General features: G+C 38.4%; 1 protein-coding gene across 1 annotated transcript; it reads left to right on the top strand.

Moving 5' to 3' along the window:
• Positions 1 to 4859: 4859 nt before the first annotated feature.
• Positions 4860 to 19263, top strand: Smp_049510 (putative wd-repeat protein; the record flags this gene model as incomplete). Its single annotated transcript, XM_018794720.1, has 10 exons — positions 4860 to 5084; positions 5119 to 5223; positions 5255 to 5350; positions 7685 to 7836; positions 9958 to 10055; positions 12102 to 12228; positions 13093 to 13326; positions 14310 to 14420; positions 15771 to 16564; positions 18461 to 19263. 10 exons carry the CDS (start codon positions 4860 to 4862, stop codon positions 19165 to 19167), a joined length of 2649 nt encoding a protein of 882 aa, XP_018649104.1. The 3' UTR covers positions 19168 to 19263.
• Positions 19264 to 23021: the final 3758 nt, after the last annotated feature.

Below are 23021 nucleotides of genomic sequence, written 5' to 3'. Positions count from 1 at the left end.
AGTTTATTCGTTTGGTGTACCAGATCACGTCAGGTTCACCACTGAAGATACGACTAGTCTTGAAGTTTTGCAACTCTAAACCAGTAGCACCTATGTTCGAAGCGTTCCCTAACCAGTTGAAATCAGAAGTCAGACGAGAAGAGGTAGGAAAGATATATTTGACACATCAATATATCGAGAAGCGTTTACTCTGATCTGGCTAGCGAATGTAGGAGCTGTGTCCCACGCTGGATCGTACCGTGATCTGGTGTGGATGCATGACTGAAAGCCTTCAGTTAAACAAGTCCACTTAAAACAATGTGGTCAGCATCCAATGTCGAACACTTAGAAAACTATTGATTTTGGGAAATTATTTACAGCTATTTAAAAAGGACAGTGGTATTTTTCCTCGTTGAGTAAATTCTATTGTTTTGATCGTTATTAACGTATCAAGACTACTGTTTTTATACTTTGATTGAATTTCTTTCAGTTAAAGTATTCTATTAGAGTATCATCTTTGGTATCCTAAATAGTTTTATCGTCGGTACTCCAGAGTACCTTTTTTTCCCATTGTGTCTGTTAGTACTTTGGTCCTAACTGTTTATAGTTTTTTTTCTACTTATAGTCAACACTCACTTTCGCATCCTAAAATGACTGGAAGATGCAACAAAAGCATTTGCCACCGCCCAGGATGTCGATATCCTGTTGATAGCGGCATGCAGTGCGATGAGTGCAAAGGTTGGTACCACGATGTTTGCACGAATCTAACACCTGCAGCTTTCAAGCGGTTTAGTAAAAATGGATGTGTATGGCTATGTCAACAGTGCTGTTTGGATGCAAATAGCCTGCTAACCGAGGCCATTTCAATAGTAAATGCCGCAAAAAAGTGTCTCGGCAAGCGCGGTCGGGATACATCAGTCAGAACTCAATCTGTCGACACGCAGATTGACACAAGGCAGGCCCAAGTGAGTCCAAAAACTGCCGACCCACACCCTACTAAGGAGGAAGAACATCCTCCAAAGAGGACTGTTACAACCAGAAACTCGCGCAAAAAAGTCTCTTCTGTCCCTCGTATCAAAAATGGTACCCAGAAGGGAACTTCAGGAAGCCGAAACCGCAAGGCTCGATCGGTTTCCAGCGCGAAAGATGACCCGATCTCCCAAGTCGTCCTGACTCTTCCGGAATCCCACAGTACGCCTGACGCGAATGTGGTTACCACTCCAAAGAACGTTGGCGATTGGGTACGGGTCGTAAGAAAAAAACGCCAAAATGACGTAAAAGGAAGTCATACCCCCACCAAAAGGGTCGACAAGCCGAGGTCTGATCACAGCGACAGATCAGTCATTCTCCATAGAGTCAAGGAGAGTGACAACTTAGAACCGAAAGCTCGTTTTGAGCATGACATTGTGTTGATAAAACAACTACTCAACCAAGTTATGCCCAAAAACATCCCCGGAGTCACCTTGCTAAAGGTGTATAGATTAGGAAATCTAGCGCATCTGAAACCAAATCAGTCTAGACTACTCAAAGTCGTTTTCAAATCCCCAAACGAACGCGACTTAATCTTAGAAAATGGACACAAATTAAAGGGTTCAGGAGTTTTTCTCCGTAAGGACTTACCGTTGGCGGACCGTGTTAAAAGACGGGAAGCCGAAAAGGAACTACAGCTCAGATTAGACGCTGGCGAAAAAGACCTGAAAATTGTAAATTTTCGGGTTGTGAGGCTTCGACAGAGGATGATGCCGAAGCCACTCTGGGTGAAGCACGAGGCCACCTAAATAGGCTTCGGATCTGTTATACCAACGCCCGGAGCTTACTAAATAAGCTACCGGAACTAGGTGTACAGATTGACTCAACTAGGCCAGACATAATCGCAGTCACAGAAACATGGCTGACGCCGTCTATAGATAGTAGGGAACTTGATTTCGATGGTTTTACATTGGTAAGGGCCGATAGAATACAAACGCGTAAAGGAGGGGGAGTAGCTCTATTCATTAGGAATGCTATTCCATTCACCATTATCGACAGTGTATCCCATGAGAGTGGGACGTATGAATTAGTTTGCTGCCGCCTGAAATGCAGGGGACAAGAGTTACTACTTAGTTTGATCTATCGCAGTCCAAGCTGTGAGGCAAACGAGGTCCTGCTAAGCAGTCTCAACACTTTATCACGAAGTGATCGATGTCTAATCTTAGGGGACTTCAATGCACCCATGGTGGACTGGGGAAATCTTCGGACTGAATCGTCAGCAAACTCCTTCGAACAGGAACTAGTTGATGCGATAATCACTTGTGCTCTAGTGCAACACGTGAAGGAAGCAACTAGGTACGACCCGGGTTCTGCATCATCCTTACTAGATCTTATATTGACTCATTATGAGGATGATGTTGCAAACCTGGATTACATGCCACCCCTAGGCAAAAGTGATCATGCAGTTTTAAGCTTTGACTTCCATATAACTGTCGATCACGAGTACGCTTCAGCTCAATCCAGACCTAACGTCTGGAAAGCAAACATAGCAGACATCATGAAATCAGCATCATTAGTAGATTGGAAATTAGATCCAGAGTCATCAATCGAAACGGCTTGGGACGTATTCCGGAATTTATACTTAAAAGTTACCACCCCCCACATCCCTTGGACTACACCTAAGAGACCGAGAAACTCCCCACCGTGGTTCAGTAGGGAGGTTCGCATCCTTCTCCGTAAAAGAAGGAAAATGTGGGACAGATTTAGGTTACTGGGGACTGACGAGGCGAAATCTCAGTATCAAAAGGCTCGAAATACCTGTGCCTCGACCCTCCGTAAGGCCCGAAAGCTGTACGAAGAGAAAATCGTAAGGGAATCCATAGAATGCCCTAAACGCTTGTATTCGTATATAAGCCAAAGGACAAAAAGAAGAAGAAATGTTCCTTCATTATGGGGAGACAGTACTGCCACATCACTAGTGGAGGATGACTTTGGCAAAGCTCAAGTATTCTCTAAATACTTTAGCGATGTATACACCATAGAAACACCCTTCTCACCAGTCCATGAAAATCCACCCACACAAGCACTGGACAGCGTAACCATTGAAGAACTCGATGTTTTTGGTCTGCTAGTTAAGCTTGACATAGGTAAATCCACTGGACCCGATGAACTGCATCCTAGGTTACTAAAGGAATTAGCTAACTTTGTTGCGAACCCTTTAAGTGTATGTTTTAATCTATCCGTAACCCAGGGTCGTCTACCAAAAGACTGGAAGAACGCCATAGTAAGTCCAGTCTTCAAAACAGGTACAAAACATAAGCCTGAGAATTACCGACCAATTAGCCTAACTAGTGTGGTTGTTAAAATCTTAGAAAAGATTATTCGGAAGGAACTGTTAAAGTATCTCGATGAAAACCGGATCCTCTCGGAAAAGCAGCATGGTTTTAGAACAGGTTACTCTTGTCTCACAAACTTATTAGTCGCTCGTGAAAGCTGGTGCGCTCTTAAGGACCAAAAATTACCTATAGACGTAGCTTACATCGATTTCAGCAAAGCCTTCGACAAAGTTCCGCATAACCGGCTGTTATATAAGCTAAGGAATGTCGGGATTGGAGGCAATCTATTGATGTGGATAAAAGGCTTCCTAGTTGGGCGTCAACAAAGAGTAAGGGTGAACTCCAAGTTGTCTAGCTGGGAAACTGTGCTTAGTGGAGTCCCCCAAGGTACAGTTTTGGGGCCAGTGTTATTCCTCCTGTACGTAAATGATCTCCCTCGTCTACTATCGTCATCGGTCTTACTCTATGCTGATGATGTCAAGATATGGAGAGCGATACAAAGCAAGAGCGATAGCTTAGAACTTCAAAATGACCTGGAGAGATTATCTGAATGGTCCCAAACCTGGCAATTGCCGATAAACACTTCCAAGTGTATTGTGATGCATATTGGCCATCAGGGTACAGATACATACACGATGAATAACACTGAGTTACCTATTGTTCAGGCACACAATGACTTAGGCGTCATCGTTAGTCAAGACTTAAAGACTACTGCACACTGCCGTGCAATAGCCGCCAAAGGTTTTAGGACTTTATGGTCCATACGCAGGGCTTTTAGGCATCTTGACGCTAAAACGTTTCTGACTTTGTATACAGTGTTCGTACGCCCTAAACTTGAGTACTGTATACAAGCAGCTAACCCCTGCCTAAAAAAAGACAGTGAACTCTTGGAAAGAGTTCAGAGAACAGCAACTAGGCTGATTCCCGGAATAGCGAAGCTCCCGTATGGTACTAGACTGACCAAGCTAAACCTATTCCCGCTGTCATATAGAAGAATCAGAGGTGACTTGATTATAGTTTTCAAATTGCTAAATGACAAATTTGCACCTGATATGCCCTCATTTTTCTTGTCTTCCAAAACAGAAAATCTACGAGGACACTCCAAAAAAGTTCACAAGCCCCGAACGAATTACTTGTCAGCTGACTACCGACTTTCCCATCGAATAATCAACGAGTGGAATTCATTACCTCAGCACGTGGTTGAGGCTCCATCCGTCGACTCCTTCAAAAGAAAGTTGGATCAGCTGAGAGACCATCATTGCCAGGACTAACACAGGCCACCAAGCCTCCTGTCCTTTCCAAACTGAAACTGAAACTGAAACTGAATTTCAACACTCTATAGAACTAAGCTGGGTATTAGTTAGGAGGGATATGTAGCACGTTGTGTGCAATCTTGGGCACCTAATATTCAGGAAAATACACGCATTTAGCTCTTTTGCAAAGCTTCGCTAATTTGGTTTCATTATGTTTAACTGCTGTCAATGCTTTTCCTGGCGGGTTCGTTGTCGCCTTGGGGACTACGTATTGAACTACATGTTTGTAACACGTTAATAAACTGTTAGTTTCGCCAGACCGATGCTGGAAAACCTTGGGATGTTGGATTCTCCTTCTGGCGACCCAAATGCTTTGAAGAAAGATGTGTCTGACCTAATGGCAGATGCGCGTAAATCAAGGAAGGCAGTATTCAGAAGAACAATCGATTATAATGCTTCTGCCATCAATTACCTTCAAAACAGGATTTGGGTCAGTAGGGACTTAGACCGTCCAATGCTTCAGCCGGATTACTTGTGGAGTCCTAAGGTAATATTAAATGGTGGCTATTCCTACTTGTCAGTTGTGTCCTCCTAGGAGTTATATGGACTCTCCCATGAATTGCGTCATGTCGAAGCCTGTTCGTACATCTACTAACAAAAATAAATGCCCCATATATTGCGTTTGTGTAAGTAGACACTTTTCTTACCATTTCGTAGTGGACACCTGAAGGGAGGCGGTTGATAACAGGAGCTTTCAGTGGTGAGTTTACTTTGTGGAATGGTTTGACGTTCAATTTCGAGACTATTTTACAGGTGAGGCATTTTATTTCTTCGTGTTTATGACGATTTTACGGGCCCTGGTTTTGTAGTCTTATTGATCCCGAATGATCCTTTAGTCGTACACCGAATTTGTAAATATCACCAGTTCGCTTTTTGTACGTATATTATTGGATTATCATCATGCCCGTTAATGAAGGGTTAGTAAAACTCAACAATATTTCGGTTGTAGAAAGTAGTGCTTATAATCACCTAGGCTATTTTATGTTTCACTGTATAGATGGCTTACAAGGATAAGCACTGCATACGTTGTCTTCAACGTGAAGTTCCTTGCAATTGCCCCACTAGTTGCATTGCTAATTGTATATTCCTGTTGCGCCCAATCCCCGACTCACCGTTAAGATGAAGTTTACCACCAGTCTTGTCACATACTCGTCTCCGTGTCAGATCCATTATATATTTGGACATAAAGTCCAGGGTGATTTTCACTTCGATTGGTTTTAATATTCCTTTCATCATGTTTATTCAGTCTTCTGAAAACCGTTCCCGTTAACCTTTCATCGAGGAAGATCCCATAGTACCAACTAATTCGTCGCATTCGTGCTTCTGATAAATCACCATGTAACCAAAAGATGCTTTTATTAAGCGTATTGAAAACTAAATCCCTACTAGTTCCTCTTACATTGTGGACTGCTTATGGTCGCTGTGTAACTGCCAGATAATCTCTTTTTATATACTTACTAAGAACGACAGTGTAAATCAATCAGTTTGTCCAGATGTACCGTTTCATCCTAAATATGAAGTTCTATGAATTTCAGTCTTCGTTCACTCTTGTGTTATTCTAACAAAATTTTACTACTGGTATCAGTAAGCAGCTGCAGTCTGGACTGTAATCATGTTTCTTATCCGTGTTCCCGCTTGTTTTTATTTTTTATTTATTTTATTTAAACACAAATATTGGTACTAGGAAGCACCAGATAAATATGCGCCTCACAAATCTCATTTGATTTGTGTGAGGCTGTGCTACTGCCCAGGTGCCCAGACTGAAGCAGGTGGTTTTCTTAGGGGACCACACCCCGAGCCTTTGACCTGAAGGTCTAGTCCACAAGGCAGTGGAGCATCTTAAGGAGATGCAGTTCCATGGTAGCCGGTGACCAACGATTGATTCATACGCCATTTGTTCCTTCAGGATACTGTAACCCATGTGCACCCTTGGTTTGGAATTAGGGTTTTCTAACTCCCCTAGATGGACTATACGTGTCCACCAACCCGGTTAAAGCGCCTTACATTCGCTTTTCGTCCTCACAATTTCGTAAACAACAGTAATGCCACGAGAAGGGATTGAGTAGAACTTCCCTGTCAGAGGCTATATATTCGCGTGGCCATGTGAGAGCATTTTGAGAGGGAGAGCGAACTCTCCCCACTCTCGGCCGTACCAGGGTATTTGGAGGCAAAGTGAAGGGGGCACCCGGGTATGGCGGCTTATTCCTAATTGGGTTCTCATTTATTATACTTGGGATGTACTCATAAATTTCATGGAAAGTCATTAGTTCCTGGGACTTGCCGTTCCAATCAAATTTTCACCCAAAAATATCTCTTTGTGAGACTGGTAAAACATCGGTATTTATAATTGCGTGTAGGATGTGATCTTCATGTATTTTGACGCACCACTTCTGGCTCAAAGGACCTAAAGGGGGACTACAAATTCTTTTGTTTCTATCAGACATGCTCATCAGGTCACATTCTGTGACTAGGGAGATACCACTTCAGTAATTTCAGGTTAACATTTTGAAAAGGCAAATAAACCTCTTTTGTATAGGTCATTTCTGGTTGTACTTACCAGAGTACCCATATTTTGTTAATGATTTGGACCTTTTACTGCGCGTATACTATGCAACACAAATAACTGGATTGGCTAGGATAAATAACGATAATTCTTCATCACTATCATAAACCCATTTTTGGGGAGATGTTGAGTAGCTTTCCATCAGATCGTGGTATCGTTTCCTGTGTAAATGCTATGACTAAAATATTATTGCTTATTTAGGGTAATAGCCTAAATTGCATATTCACATATATTTGTTGGGTTACGTATTTTATGTATTACCCAAATGTATTTTCTAGTTCTCATTCCGAGGGGTCCTCACATGTAGTTCTGTTTAGTATTCGCACTAGGCTTGTCTTTGAAAATGAAGTCACCGTTATTCATAACAAATTTGTTTCGGGACTTATAAAGTGTGATAGTTTACTCAAATATTTTTTCTATAAGTGTCGTCTCATTACTCATTGATTTAGCCACCTTGATTTCTTGTTAATTTTACGGTGAAATTTCTTATGTAGTGAGTTATTGAGCTATACTTTTTACCACAGGCCCATGAGTCGCAAATCCGTTGTATGAAATGGTCTCACAACGAAGAATGGTTACTCACTGCTGATCATTCTGGATATGTAAAGTATTGGCAAGCTAATATGAACAATGTTGAAATGTATCAAGCACATAAGGAACCAATTCGTGGCGTAAGGTACGCTTTTCCTGGTTTGGAATCATCTTGTTCAGTTTCAACAACTTTGACTCTACATAAAACGATGACGATATTTAACAACTGTCTAGATTTATTTTACAAATTGTACTGTTTATTTTTAAGCACAAAATACACCAGTTGTAAAATTGTAGGCCTAATAAAGGTCTTATATATATTGCTCGTAGCTTGGGTAGTTCGAGTTTTGCATTACTTTTACGGGGATATTTTGGTAAAATTGGGGAAAGTGTTAAAACATAAGTTGGTTAAGTTATTGAGGTTGTAAGAAATCTATTCACTTTATCACTTTGCTTCTAAAGACGCAAAAGAGTTTTAATGACATAAATACTGGTGTCTTAAAACATTTTCTGGGAGCTAGAAATGGTTCATGTTTTACAGGCAAATCTATTAAAGTATTTCTGAATGATATTACTTGACACGTTTAAGTTTTGTGAGTAAAATTAGACGCGATAGTAGCTCTTGTTTAGTTGATTATCGGAAATGTTTTCTAGCCTGTAGTTACCAGATCCAGTGACTCAGTTAACTGAGATTTGCCAATACTTTTTTGGAATGTATCTCTTTAGGATCATAATGAGGGTGGTGCAATACTATTGCAGTGTATCTAAATGTAACCACTGTGTGCATTTATTTCCCTAGAATCTGTTAAAATGGCTGCCAAAATTAAAACAGTGAGTTGTAAAGGAGTTAGTTATATTGAAGTTGTAGTATAGAAATTGGTTTGCGGTTTAAGTATTCTGTCACTTAAACTAACATTTTATCGTCGCAAGGTTCAAAACAAGAATGTATGATGGTCATTATTTGAATTACTTGCGTTTACCGACCGATAGCTGTGCACTTCTGAATATGTTAGTACTAATTTTTCGTGAGTCACGCTTAGCATATAAAAAAGTTGAGATGAAGTGTAGGTCCATTGTATTTTCACTATGACTATCAGAATATAGGTTGCCAGTATTTGTTTACCATCGGTGAATGGAACAGTTTGTCTTGTATTTTGTTCAATTCATAGAAATGCGCTTTCTGTACAGCATTACTCCTAATTAATATTTCTGTTCTGCAGTCCATTTTCAACCCCTTATTTTGTACTTGTTGTTTATGACTACCGCGTTATACATCGATCACTTTCCTGTTTCAGAATGAATCATCCACCGTTTGCCGTATTAGTAGCTTTTTGTTTTGCAATCGATATAGAAGCAACTTCCTTTTTATATATTTGGCTCGTTTATATAACAGAGGACGTCAACTCTTTTCTGTTATGACATCTAATCTTGGATCATACATTTGTGAGAATGTGAATACGAGGGTTTTTGAGCGTCACTCAACTTCAAACATATTAGTCCCGATCTTTGTAGAGGTGTAAATAGAAATAAATTATCTAAACAGTATTATTTCAAAAGTCATGCTCATCTACAAAGTATAGCTAACTCCTCGTCAATAGACCTTCCGATTAAAGTTTTCTGGTTTTTCAGAACCAATAATTGTAGATTGGTTTCTTCATCCAAATACCAGATTAGAGTTTGTAACGGATCTATTTTTGAACGTTGTATTCCCTAGTCGTCTAGACGTATTCCAAAATTTGCCATATGTCCCCACTTCCTTGAAGCAGTGTCAGCTTTGTCATATATATTCATTTACTATACGCGATAAACATTAATTCAAACAGGTAGTTATAGATGTATATCATTAAGCCACTGGTTTTGTATGTTCGCCGTTAGAATATATGGGTCTCCTTCCAAGTCATATTTTAGAAAGATGAATATAGTCCATGGACAGTAGGAAACTTCCCTGAATTAATTTACGCTTGTGGTAGAGTTTTAGATGACTAGGATTGAATGCTAGTCCGTCCACCATTTTAGGTTGACAAATTTCTTGTTTCAGTTAGTTCATTCCGTTAATGGAAGTGGTTTGTTAACGTTAGAAGTAGCTCAGTCTTAATATCACCAGGGTGTACAATAATTTGATCATTTTGAAGAGTTACGTCACTTAGGCTGCGTTTATCTTCTCTAGGTGTTTTTACTTATTCACACTTGTTTTTCAGGACTAGCATATAAATCGGAACTGTAGGAAATAAAATCTTAATGAAATACTGTCTTTTATCATTTGTAGTTTCTGCCCATTCGACAATAAATTCGTTACCTGCAGTGATGATTCTACCGTACGTATTTGGGATTTTCATCGTTGTGCTGAGGAGCGCGTGCTCCGAGGTGAGTACGGTTAAAATTGTCTTGCCAACATGCGCCTCAAAATCAAAGTCAATTAACTACATTCCTAGCCAGTTTTTATGTTTATCAGCTTTGGAAAATACAATTCAAATAAGGTTTTTGGGATTTGAACTAGTCGTTTGTAAATTTGTGGTTGTAATTGGTAGCATTCGTTAATGCATGAAATTCCAATTTCATGTGTTTGCTCTCAACTCTGCTAAGAAGTCGGGTGCTTTTTAAAAAAATCTTGTTTCAACAACCCGAGATATAGTCAATAATGATGAAGGTTTACGCATTGGTTTTTGAATAAATCAAAACTACAACCAAGATAACAATTTTAGTGTTAGATTGCCTATATATAACTACGTCACACTGAAAATAAGTTTTCTCCGGGGGGGGGGTATATACGTATGTTGTGACAGTTTCAGTCGCAATAAAGCTATGTTTTCCATCCACTGAGAGTTAGATTCAGATTCTCAAATCAGTTGTTGGGATAAAATTCTACTGCTGTTTTCGTATTCGCGTACAATACTTGTCCTTAGTAAGAAAGTTTGACATTCTGTCATTAAAGGCGAACGAATGGTTTTCAGTTGATTAGGAAAAGCTTTAACATACCAACTAGTTGTGGATTGGTGACCATCGTATTATTCAATTTAGAAGTCTTATTTACTTGGTATTTAGCAATTATTTTCCGCCTTTTGAAGATATCGAAATTCTGTATTGGGAATACGGCTGAAACTTCGGCTCACGATTCTTCCCATGTATTCAGTGTCAAAGCTAATCTCTATGGTATTGGTATTATACATTTATGTGCACTCTCAATCAGGTTATCATTGACTCGGTAGTAGCAAAGAACATATGGACGAAGACAGTCCCATACTTTTAGGTACGTTTAATAGACCGTTCTACGTGCATTTCAATTGACTTCAGAACACAAGGAAGTAAACTCTCGTTGAGTATGGTTTCACCATGATAATTACCTCATTGTTTAACTTAGATTCTTTTGATGTTCGAAAACATTCTCGGCATGATAAAGGTGAATGATACGGATAGAACAATATCCACTAAAATTAGTTTCGGTAATATCTTTGTTGAATTTTCAGTTTATAAACTACAAGTTGTAACTAATCTTAACTTGATAAAACTGAATAGTCCGCTATACAAAGTCAAATTTGACGTGTTTTTACCATGAAACATGGTACAGAAAGGAATATGAAATGAGATGAAAGTGTACTTCAAATAATTAGAAAAGACCATCTATTTTGCTTACTTATTCTCCCATACATTCATACTTGTGTAACCACAATAGTTACTTTGATTTTTCCATGCTATAACATAATCTATGGTCTAATACATCAGTTTTAACTGTCCACTCTACTTAAGGTTTGGCAAAAAAAACAGACTAAGACGTGCTACAAATCCATGAAGTCACTGTCAAGTGGACTGAGCCATGTTGATAGGTGTAGACTGCCTGGTTGGGATCCGCGAGATGATAACAACCGATGGTTAGGGAGACCTTGAATGACATGGCTCAAAATCGTTTACAATGGCGAAGGCGCGTCCACTCTTTGTTTTCTGCCAAATTCTGATCTTCTGAATTATCCATGTCCCTTTCTTATTTCTCTTTCCAAATTTATTTCACTGGATTATACTCCTTGAATAACTGTTTATACTCTTACTATTTCTACCACTATGGGATTTGAATCGACAACTGCATCTCTGTGCTAATGTGGTATGGCAACTCGAACTGATGTACGTACGTAAGAAGTTCTACGTTGTGACTGACTGATTGAATGTTTGCGAAGAATATCCAGTTACTTGTTTCAAATCAAAATGTAGCAAATGATCCTTGTTTATCAGCTACTCTTTTTTAAAGTTGACCTCCAATATTACAGCTGCATTCTTTTGTCAATAAACATACATTTTATTTATCATATAAATTCTTTATTAATAAGTGTTCATTTTAGTAGAGATAGTGTTACCATCTACTGCGACATAGTATAGGTCCTATGTGTAGTAAAACGTACGAAACATGTGCTTTTCTTTTAGGTCACGGTTCTGATGTTCGTAGTGTAGCTTGGCATCCTGTCCTTTCTCTCATAATATCTGGTAGCAAAGATGCACAACAACCTATCAAATTATGGGATCCCAAAACAGGCGAATCTGTATCTACATTGTAAGTTATCTCTAAATAAACAAAGTCATTACTCAGATATTGATATGCTTATCTCGAAACAATTAAGAAAAGTTGGACTATTCGACATAAATATTTCCCTCACTTCGTTAGGCGTAATAGTTGTATTTATCTGCTAACATTTTTGAATCCCATATATTTAAAACCAAATGACCTGTGATCAATGATTAAGTTTGGTGAATGATGTGATATTTTATCAAGCTTAATTGTAAACCAACACAATATGACTATTAGTCATCTCTTTTTACGGGGTTTGGATTTTAAAGATTAGTGCCTTCAAATTCAATTACGATGCAGTTACTGGAATTTAGAGTTGTTTGTTATCGCAGTACAGTCTACATCAGAATTTTCAAGTTTCTCTCAATGAATTAATGCAAAAGGTACTACATTTTTAAGTGTTTGCTGAGATGTTGATGTGTATTCTAAATTTGGTTTAGTTCATATGGTCTTAGGATTTAAGTCTGTCGTTGATAAAAATCGCGTTAAGGAAGTGTCTCCAATTATCAAATACTTATGTTACAAAGTATACTTCTGAGTAACTAAAAAAATACATTTCGTTTAACTATATGGTGGTGATTATACAAAATTCATTTGTTCCAGAGGAAATTTATATACATTGTTAAGAGTATCTGGTAGCAGGATCTTCACGATTAACCCCTAGTAGGCCACATTGTAAACCTTGTCTGAATGAGTTCACTTGAACTAAGACAGATTCCTAATCCAAAGTTGCACACTGATTAGGTGTTTTATAATATTTCTCAGCAATTTAACTTTTTCTATCCATCAGTAATATACGAAACAAAAATATAGGTATCACTAATCACACTTAACATGGTTCATTTGTAGGTATGTACATAAAAATACATGTACAGATGTTTCGTGGAATGATAATGGCAACTGGTTCTTAACTGCATCCAGAGATCATTTGATTAAATTATTTGATTTACGTAATCTTAAATCAGAGTTACAAACTTTTCGGGGTCATAAACGTGATGTTATGCGTGTTGCATGGCATCCATTTCATGAATCCCTGTTTGTAAGTGGTAGTGCTGATGGTGCTATTTTTTACTGGCTCGCTGGGTGAGTCTTTTAATTTTTTTCCTGAAGTATTTGTTGTTTCTTATAATCATTCTTTTTCAATCACACCATGCAAAAAAACGAATTTTCTTTAATGTTTATTTGTCAGCGACTTTTCATACTATACCTCAGCAGCACAAACTCCAATATAAAACTACACAATCTTAAGTCTTGAAAATTAAACATTTTCATTGTCTCTGATACCATGCGTGACTCGAACACCACTTAGTGAATGTAATTATTGACTCAGATTTACGCATTTTGTTTTTTTATGTATTTGCTTTTTGTAAAAGTAGACCATCAAACGGAAACCTGGGTTAGCTTAAAGAGTCCAAACAACGGTGTTCATAAGTTTAGTTCCAATTGGAGAGCTAAAAGTAATTACTGTCCAATAGTAAGTACGTACATTACCACAGTTTTCCTGAGTGAAAACTGTACCAAATTTATCGAGATGTACTAGTAATGTGTTTTAGTTGGCAAACGAGTATTTCCAGTAAGTTTTTGGTTTATCATCCGAAGGAGTTATCAGAAACCATTTATCTTAAAAATCAAGTTGATGCACAGCTGTGAAATCCCGCTTATAAAGTTTCTGATGAGCAACGCTTATCTGATTTCTTGCGATTATATCATGTTTTCGTTATATTACAGCACGAACAATTGTTTTGCTTCTGTAGTTAATCTTTTGACAGTCTAGTTTACTATAAATGATTTATAATGTAACTTTGTGAGCATTAGACTAATAAAATGCTGTTTATACAAAGCTAAGAGTCCATATTACAATTCACTCATCAAAATCCAATGCTTTATGTCAATAGATATTGCATAATATACGTGCTATACTACTCCAGATGTTTTTAACTGCGCCAACCAGTGAATATCTGTTAAACTTAAGTGAAAAGTAATTAGATGCAGTGACTAATTTTTATGCTGATAGTTTGTAAAGCTTGTTGATTTTAAAATTTATATCGTTATATTCACCTGAATAGGACGGATACTGAACTTGGAGCTGTAGACAACGCTCATGAAAGCATGATTTGGAGTCTCGCTTGGCATCCATTTGGACATATTTTAGTTTCTGGGGCAAATGATTTTGCCACGTAAGTGCTTTTAAAAATGACATGACTCATCATTTATAGTTCTTATGCAATAAAATACCATTGTAACATAGAGTGACTTAATCGAACCAATAAGATCAGAGTTGGTCAAACTCAACCCAAAACCCAGTACGTGTATAAATCGGTTCAAATTGCCATATTACATAAGCACAGCAAGATGAAATTGTTCATGGAAATCCCATATTAGTATGGCTAGTAACGATATTAGTGGTAATTAAGAAATGAATAGACATCGAAGACACGATTCAAGAAAATATAAATTGATGAAATAAAATGATTATGATGAATTTAGATATTTGGGATCTAAGGGAAGACAAAAAGTAAATGCATGTGCACCGCTGCAAATGATTTTGAGCCATGTTGTTTAAAATATTTAGCCATTGGTTACGATAATCACGCGAACCCCAATCAGGTAGTCTGTACCTGTTAACATGGCTCGGTTCAGTTATGGATGACTTCATGAGGTGATTGGTGACACGTCTTAGGTTGGCCGCCCCTAGCTTTGTCCCAACCTACTCTTGTGGCAAACAACATCGGCCGTCGAGGTAGGTGGAGATTAAGACCAGAATAGAACTGTCAGTTTCACACAGCTTGTAACAATGTCTTTATTTATAGGATCATTCTTTTTTCTGATATTAAGGTTGGTGTTTAATTAGTAACTTATATTTCCTAGTAATTAAATAGTTACTTCCTATATATTTTTGTTCGATTAAAGCATTTTGGATGTAGTGTACATTTGACTTACCTACGGATTGTGATTAGCTGTATATAACTGGTGTATAATGCCAAACATCTTGTTAAATAAGTTCCTGTGTTCTCCATAATTATATCGGAGAAATGTTATGTAACTTAACCAGTCCCTCTCTTTTTCGGTGACGGGTGAAATACCAGTAAAGTAGTCAAAGCCTCACACTGCAAGAGCTTAAAAACTTATAGATAACTTCCCTTCTTGTCTTGTAATAGATCTGTGAGTTTCCTAGCTAGTTATCTCAAGACATCTCAGGTAGCGAGGTAAAAAATCAGTTGAAGAAACACATAACAGCCCATAGGGTGGGAGGTTTTTATGAAGCTACAAATGATGAACACATTTAAGCCGTTCAATTACTTTCTTTTCTTTAACCGTTAAATTCTTTGTTGCAATAACTTTCATTTCATTCGCGTCTATACTCTACTGTTTTCGTCTTCAGGTCACGTTCGTTTCTTTAAAGTATGTTCTGGTTAGTGCGAATAATCCATCAGCGAAGTCCATCGTGTTTCATGTTTAAATTGATTAGTATTATCAGTTTTTTCATACTCAGAGCTTACAATCTCTTAACACTTCTTGCTTTCTAGAAAATTCTGGACGCGCAATCGTCCAGGTGATGTTCTCAAAGATACAATTAGTGCAGTTGGTTCAGACAACCTTGTTCAAGCCGCTAGTGCAACGAATTTGTTAGCTAACACATATTCATTTGGAGACCCAGAAGTTGTTGATAATTCACTTAATATTGACTTGTTTAAATTACTCACCGAGACACCTATCTCCTCCAACCGGATAGATACTCTTGATGATTTAGCATTTTCTACTAATCCAAATGACTTGAGCACAACTGAGATACCCGGACTTAATGAAGGACCAGTAACAGATTTAAACATAACTGATACTGATGATCCTGAAGAGCGTGAGAAAAACAAACTCCGGAGTTCTAGAACTATTCCAAAGGAATTTGCTGCCAACTGGGCAAGTACACGGATCACAGCAATGCCAACTGTAATGATGGCCACACCTAGTCCATCAGCAATCGCTGCTGCAGCTGCAGCGGCGGCTGCCGCTGTCAGCAATCTGAATGCAACGCCGCAGTATTTACCCCCGGTTAAACCACCTGCTTTGAATAAAGAAAGGCTAGCGCAAAGGGCTGCCCCAATCAACCCATCAGAACCGGAAGCTATAGTAGATCAAATACAAGACAGAGGTTTTTGTAAGCCCAACCAAACACCCTTTGTTGAGCAACCAATTGGTGAGATGAGCAATGGCGTTTCCACTCATAAATATGACCAACCACCTTTCTCAGAAACACTGCCACCGAGGGGTTTGGAACAACATGTACCGATTCCTGAACACAATGTAGACATCAGAAATAATACAAGTGAGTTATTTGAATTTTTATATTTTCTGACAAAGTGGATTGTCATATAATATTATTGTCGATCCCACCCTATTCCAACTTCAAGTTATGTAATTATGCAAATCTTAACAATCTAGAACAGTCACTGCTTGCACTATAAAGGCAACTACATTTCTGATTCATTTTTATTACTAACACTAGACCATCAAAAGCGCGTTGCTTCGTGCCTCATAATACAGTGTCTTGAAAATCAGGAGAAATAAATAGCATTAAGTGAGACAAAAGTAACTAGAAATTATGCATCCAGATGTTATATAGGTTACCTATAAGACCTACCGCCGTTTAGTCTCGTTTCCACTGGGGCAGTTAACTTTTTAGATTACACCAAGAACTACTTGCAGTGGCGATCTTTAAAATTACAAACATGATGTTCAATAAGTATATTTTTTGTTATATCCCGATGAGTAGAAAAACTGTATTTCTGAAGTTTTGTGACTTAATGTAAGCCAGTTCTTCAGAGTAAATAAATGACGGAACTGAATTAACACAAGTTTAAGTAATGCACAGGAAACAATGCAGAATATTTTTAGTACATCATATTTATTGGTACCTTTTGTTGTCTTAGCTTTCTTAGCATATAATCATTCAGTAATCTTGAGTGCTGTTAGAGGTAAATTGTAGCTCCAGGAATGACCTGCGTCCACACATGAACTAAGGATAGGGAGTGAAGTAGTTGAGCGCGTCGACAACTTCACTTATTTTGGAAGTCTGACCAACCCTAATGAGTTGGTGCATGACGAAACCTTTGCACGGATTCAAAAAGCTCGTTTGGCTTTTGCCAACTTACGTCACCTATGGCGAAAGTGAGATATCCGTCTATCTATTAAGGGATGAGTATACTGCGCAGCAGTTCGTTCTGTCCTACTTTACGGTTGCGATACGTGGCCTTTAAGGGTAGAAGATACTCGTAAGTTACTAGCATTTGACCACAGATGCCTTAGAAAATTGCTCGCATCTGCTGGGATCACCGGACAAGTAATCGTGAGGTATTAGGAAATGATGGTAAACCAGTTGATGAGGTTGTAAATCTTCATCGACTGAGATGGTTCGGCCACGTGTTACGTATGCCTGAACACCGAGTCGGCCAAACTAAAACGTGACATCAGTGCTTGAAGTCACTAACTCCTAGTCTGAGCCATGTTGGTAGGTGCAGACTAATTGGTTGGGGTCTGCATGACTATCGTGACCAGTGGTTGGAGACTATGTGACAGCTCAGAATCGATCAAAATGGCGTAGGTGTATACACTCTTTATCTCCCCTTAAACCTTGAGATTAAAATTGCTTCATATCTGTCTTCCTTCCTGTACTATATCCTTATATGCAATCTTTCTCTTATACATTACTACCATTAAATTAACTACTTCTATGAATTCGGTGTTCATCTTGTTGTGCTAATGAGGTATGGCAACTTGGGGCGATGCATATATGCGTCTGATCCTTCGTTGTAGCTGACTAACTGACTGACATAATCATTCAAATTGTCCATGTATTAGATAGTTGAGACTGTAATTGCCAAATGGTAATGAGACTGGATGTCCCTCTTATATTATTGTGTAAGCATTTATGAAATGCTAACCAACTTTTCCTACTAGTAGATAACTGAGGTGTAATCTGCTTTTGTTTGTGGTTTAGTGTGCCTAAAACATTTCCTATTCTTGGGATTGATACTAGGTGATAAGTTGGATTTTATGTATCTCATGACATGAACAGCATCCATACTTCATACTGTATTCAAATGCTACATAATAAAGTTATTTTATTTGTATGATATCTGCTTAGCTTACTAGATCAAAACTAGGAAATTTGCATTATTATTTCTGCGCTTACGAATCGTATTGCGTTCAACTATTGTTTTAGACCCATCATTAGACTGGAATCAACGAAATGAAGAGCTTCCTTTACAAAATGAACACAACGTACCTTTACAAACAGAACAACCAAACAATATATATCGCGAGCCGTTTAGTGGGCCTCCACAACTGTATAACGAACAAGAGAACTTTTTGGAACCAAAGCCATTTCCCAGGCATAGAGAAGACAGAGATTACAGAGATCATGAACACAGCGAGCAGTTTAGCCGGCCTTTCCCTGAAAATGACCATTACTATAATGGGCTCCCTGGTGGTTTCAACAGTGGATCATCACATGGCCATCATAATCGTAATGTGATTCCTAGCGATCAAATGCATCCAGGAGAAAGAGGTCGACCATTTTCTCCTAATGTGGAGAAATATCCGTACGACCGAAGGGGTGATCGACCTCCGCCAATGAGGCAGAACTATGATGAAGATAGTTGGGGTAGGAGATGGCCGGATAACAGAAACACTCCTGATCGGTTCGACTATCCCCAGGGTCCACCTAGACGTCCTCCGCGAGAACACAGGCCGCCGCATCCAGATTTTTATCCTGATCCCCGACATCCACTCCCTCCTAACTTTGTCCCTCCACATAAACGTCCACCTCCAATGGGACCTGGTGGTCAACCGCCTGACCATATGAGAAAATATCCCCGACAAGACCCTTCTCGAACCAAACCACCATGGACTGGATACAATCGGTGGTAGCCCAGAATTAAACAGTCCTTGTACAGTCTGAGCAGCACTGATGCTGCTCTTCTCCAGTTACATTTTTACATTCTTAATAAATGCTTTATGCATATTAAATTTGTGTAAACTACTTTTTCACAATGCTAGCTGTCACTGGGATTTTGAACGTACACTTATAATCCGTACTAGTATTGCGTACATAAGGGAGAACAGCATATTTTTGTAATAATGTAATTAGTTAATTGTTTCAACACCGCAAAATAAATCACAAACATGTCTGACGAGGGGTTTTTGGATTGAAAATATGTGGACCCACGGTGCTACACTGTTTTCATCATCTAGAATAGCAGTAGTTTGTTCAAAAACTGACAAATGGGGAGTGGACAAATTCAGACACTCTTGATAGGTTTTGAGCCGTCTAATGAACATCAACTTTCTCGGTAATCCGTAAATTTGCCGTACGTAAACTGAGAATAAGTGTAAATGAGTGGTGTTGGTTTTTTACACGGTCTAAACGCTTTACCAGCGTAATTCGTTTGAGTAGAATGGTAACGATAAACATAACGGATTACTCAGTTACACTGGCTAAGTCGCTTCCCACGCATAACTGTCGTCTGATTGATGTTGTTCTACCACATTTGTGCAATAATTTAAAACGGAATACTCGCAACTTAGATCTGTGTCCAGCTCTTATACTCTACAGCTACTGAGTATACTTCTCAAAGTAAGACTTGTTTTTTAATAACTGGCCACAACCGTATATACGTAAACTAGTTAACGCAACTTAAGAACTTGGAAATACTCGATTAGTTTATTTCCTATCATCAATCTAAGTATATGAGCTGACCAGTCCTTCGCTATCACTCACCAGGTACAAAACATACGCCAAACATAACCACGATTTTTCACCCAAGTGACTGCATTTCGCCTCTGTAATGAGGAACTATCTCACATACATTAGTAATTTCTGTAAAAAGAAAGACCATAGTTATGCAATTACCACTTGCTTTTGCCATATCTGAACCCTGGGTTGATGCGTAAAGATATGTATATATCAGCAGTTTTATAAAAGTGAAGTATCTGTAATGCATATTATCAGAATGGTCAATTTAAATTCCCTTTTATGAGTAAAATGTAGATGTTGCGTTTAAAAGTAAAAGATAGGCTTTTAAGTTTTATGAATGATTATAACTTGACTTATACATGTACAATCAATCAGCTATCGAAAAGTTGGATTGGAAAAGCAGACGTTCTACTGATTTATTCTAACCAACCGTGACATATAGTAAAGCAAGAGAAGGATTGAAGAAACAAGTTGACATTGCTACTTCCTATGAGATAGGTTTCCCTCTTCTATAATGTATTTTGTGTGAGTCCCACGTGCAACTAGCTCCCCTGACTGTTCGTTCACGAATTTGATTTCACAGAAGGCTATACGGTTCCCTTTCTTTAGTATATATGAATCTGACCGAATCCATGAATCCAATTTTCCTGGGTTTATAAATCTTCGATAATTTTTAGTTAGAATATATACATATACAATGACTTACGATGCTTCAAGATTAACACTAACGTGTTTCATACACCCTAATCTCATCAGATCGACAGAAGTTATAAAATCGATAGCCCCAAGGATGTATCCACCATGTAAAGTGCTTAGTGAGTTGGCTTCAGAATTTGTAACTTTGAATCTACATGTTAGGCAGTTATCTGTTAGTGAAACAGCTTGGATTCCTCTGAAAACCTGGTTAAATGTTCCGTGGCTTGTCAACTGTGATATAATCTGGTTAATGACATTCAAAGACATCTGAAATCAGATCACATGCGAAATAAGAGTATACAACTGTTTAATATCAATTTGCTCGATGCGTTTGAAAAAAATACATTATATAAACGCGTCCAGGAGAAAGAGGTCGACCATTTTACGTTATTCTTACTTCTTGTTGAAAGTGCGGTTTCTGTCCAGTAGTTCAGACACCTAACATAAAACTACTCCACCAAGAAACTAAACTTTACGAGTCATCGCAGCATATGTGACAGTCCTCCGAAGCGACTTTACCGGCAAATATTTCGTTAATGTTTGGCTACGAGTTTTTAAATCAAATATAACAATCTCAGTTTATGTATAATGAGAATTCGAGTCTGTATTTCTATCAATTTGATCTCATCTGAGTAACACTAAACGAACAGTCCGTCCGTTATTTTCTTCGATACAGAATTATGTACCACTGAAGTAGTGTTTTTAGTCCTTCATATTCCTAGTCTGTAATATTGGGAATTTAAGTGTTGATAGTTTCTGCTTTATTCCTCGTCTTTTCCAATCTTACTATGGATATTTTATACCTCAATCAGATATGAAAAGCTTTGGGGTTTAAACTACAGACAACAATTGTCGTCTTTCAATGTGATTATTCTAATCTTTCAGATCACTTATATTTATTAGCTTAGTTTCAGTCTATCAGAAACAAGTCCGTGCTTTGATTGCAAAACAGGAATACCAGTATAATGGATATAATATTGCAAACAACGTTGTTTGCTGTACAGCAATAAATCAGGTATTGAGCTTGCTTTTAGATTCAAAAAGTCCTAAGATTACTGAGAGATGAAATGATAAGTTCTCACATGGGCAGTATTTTAAGTTATATATATATATATAACACGTGGAATCAGCAGTTAGAGAACAGCAGTACAGATCTGAAAAACAGCACAGCACACAATGTTAAACGAGTATTTCACACCAAGAGAGAACACAGTGGGAATCACGAGCCTCTTTATTTCAAAATCAAAAGGCGCGGTGCGCGAGAGTACAGCGGGAAGAATCAGTTTACAAAGTAGTCTTATGAGTCATCCTGTAAGCTTAGTGTACATAGGGCTTGCTCTTCTTCCTCTAGAGAGTTTATGTTTGGTCGCCCTGCAATAGAAAGAAAACGGAATGCATTAGTATATCATACATAGCAATTTCAACTCCGTTACATATATATATTCATAAAAGTAACAAACTCTTATAGTTTGACTGACCTTGAGTCAGCTTTCAAAGGTGCAAGTAGTAGGCCGAGTGGTAAACACCAACGCAATTTATTTAATCTAGCATGAATGACTTATTGAATAATTCGGGTCACGCCAAAATTACTTTTAAATGCCGTCATTGATGGCTCATTTGATTAAATATATATGCTACTCAGGAGTAACTGAACAGAATTCCCATTCAGGTTTGTCTGTTAGGGATAGAAAGCGTATGGCTTGTGTCAGTATTTTTCTAACAAGCTTCTGAGAGTGCCTAGTCTCGTTCCGAATGAATCAACTGGAGAGGTGGACGCTACTTCTTTAGGTAACAGGTTCCAAGATCTGATGACTTGGTGTGAAAACCTCTATGACACAGCTTTTTCGTTCTTAGCAGTTGTACTTGCCTACTATGTTCTCTGGGTTGTTCTGGTCTTGTAGGAAGAAAAAGGAGGATGTATGATGTCCAAAATCACTTCTCAGCATTCTATACATCAAAATCAGACCACGTCTTAAGCTGCTCAAGGACGGAGTAAAACAGAGGTCTAGTTTTTCAGGCCGCTCCTTTTATGGCAAACCCCAGAGTTTTGAGATTGCACAGGTAGCTGCACTTTTTACTTCATCCAGGATATCCTAGTCATCTTTTAAGCAGGGGCTAGCAGCCTGAATACAATTTTCAAGTTTCGGACTCACCAAAGTTGTGAATACCTAACCTGGTGAAGGTCTGTCTTAAGACCTATAGGATTCTTAACCCTTTAGCTGAGACCTCGCGGTAGTGATTCGTGGTCTTAAGATCATATTTCACTGCTGCCCCCAAGATCATTACGAAACCGGACTACGAGCTTCGAGTCTTCCTCTTTGTTGTACTATTC

The sequence above is a fragment of the Schistosoma mansoni genome, chromosome 1 (genome assembly GCF_000237925.1).
Source record: "Schistosoma mansoni strain Puerto Rico chromosome 1, complete genome".
NCBI lineage: Eukaryota > Metazoa > Platyhelminthes > Trematoda > Strigeidida > Schistosomatidae > Schistosoma > Schistosoma mansoni.
Note: the sequence above shows the minus strand (reverse complement) of the source record. Positions and strands in the feature narration are given on the sequence as shown.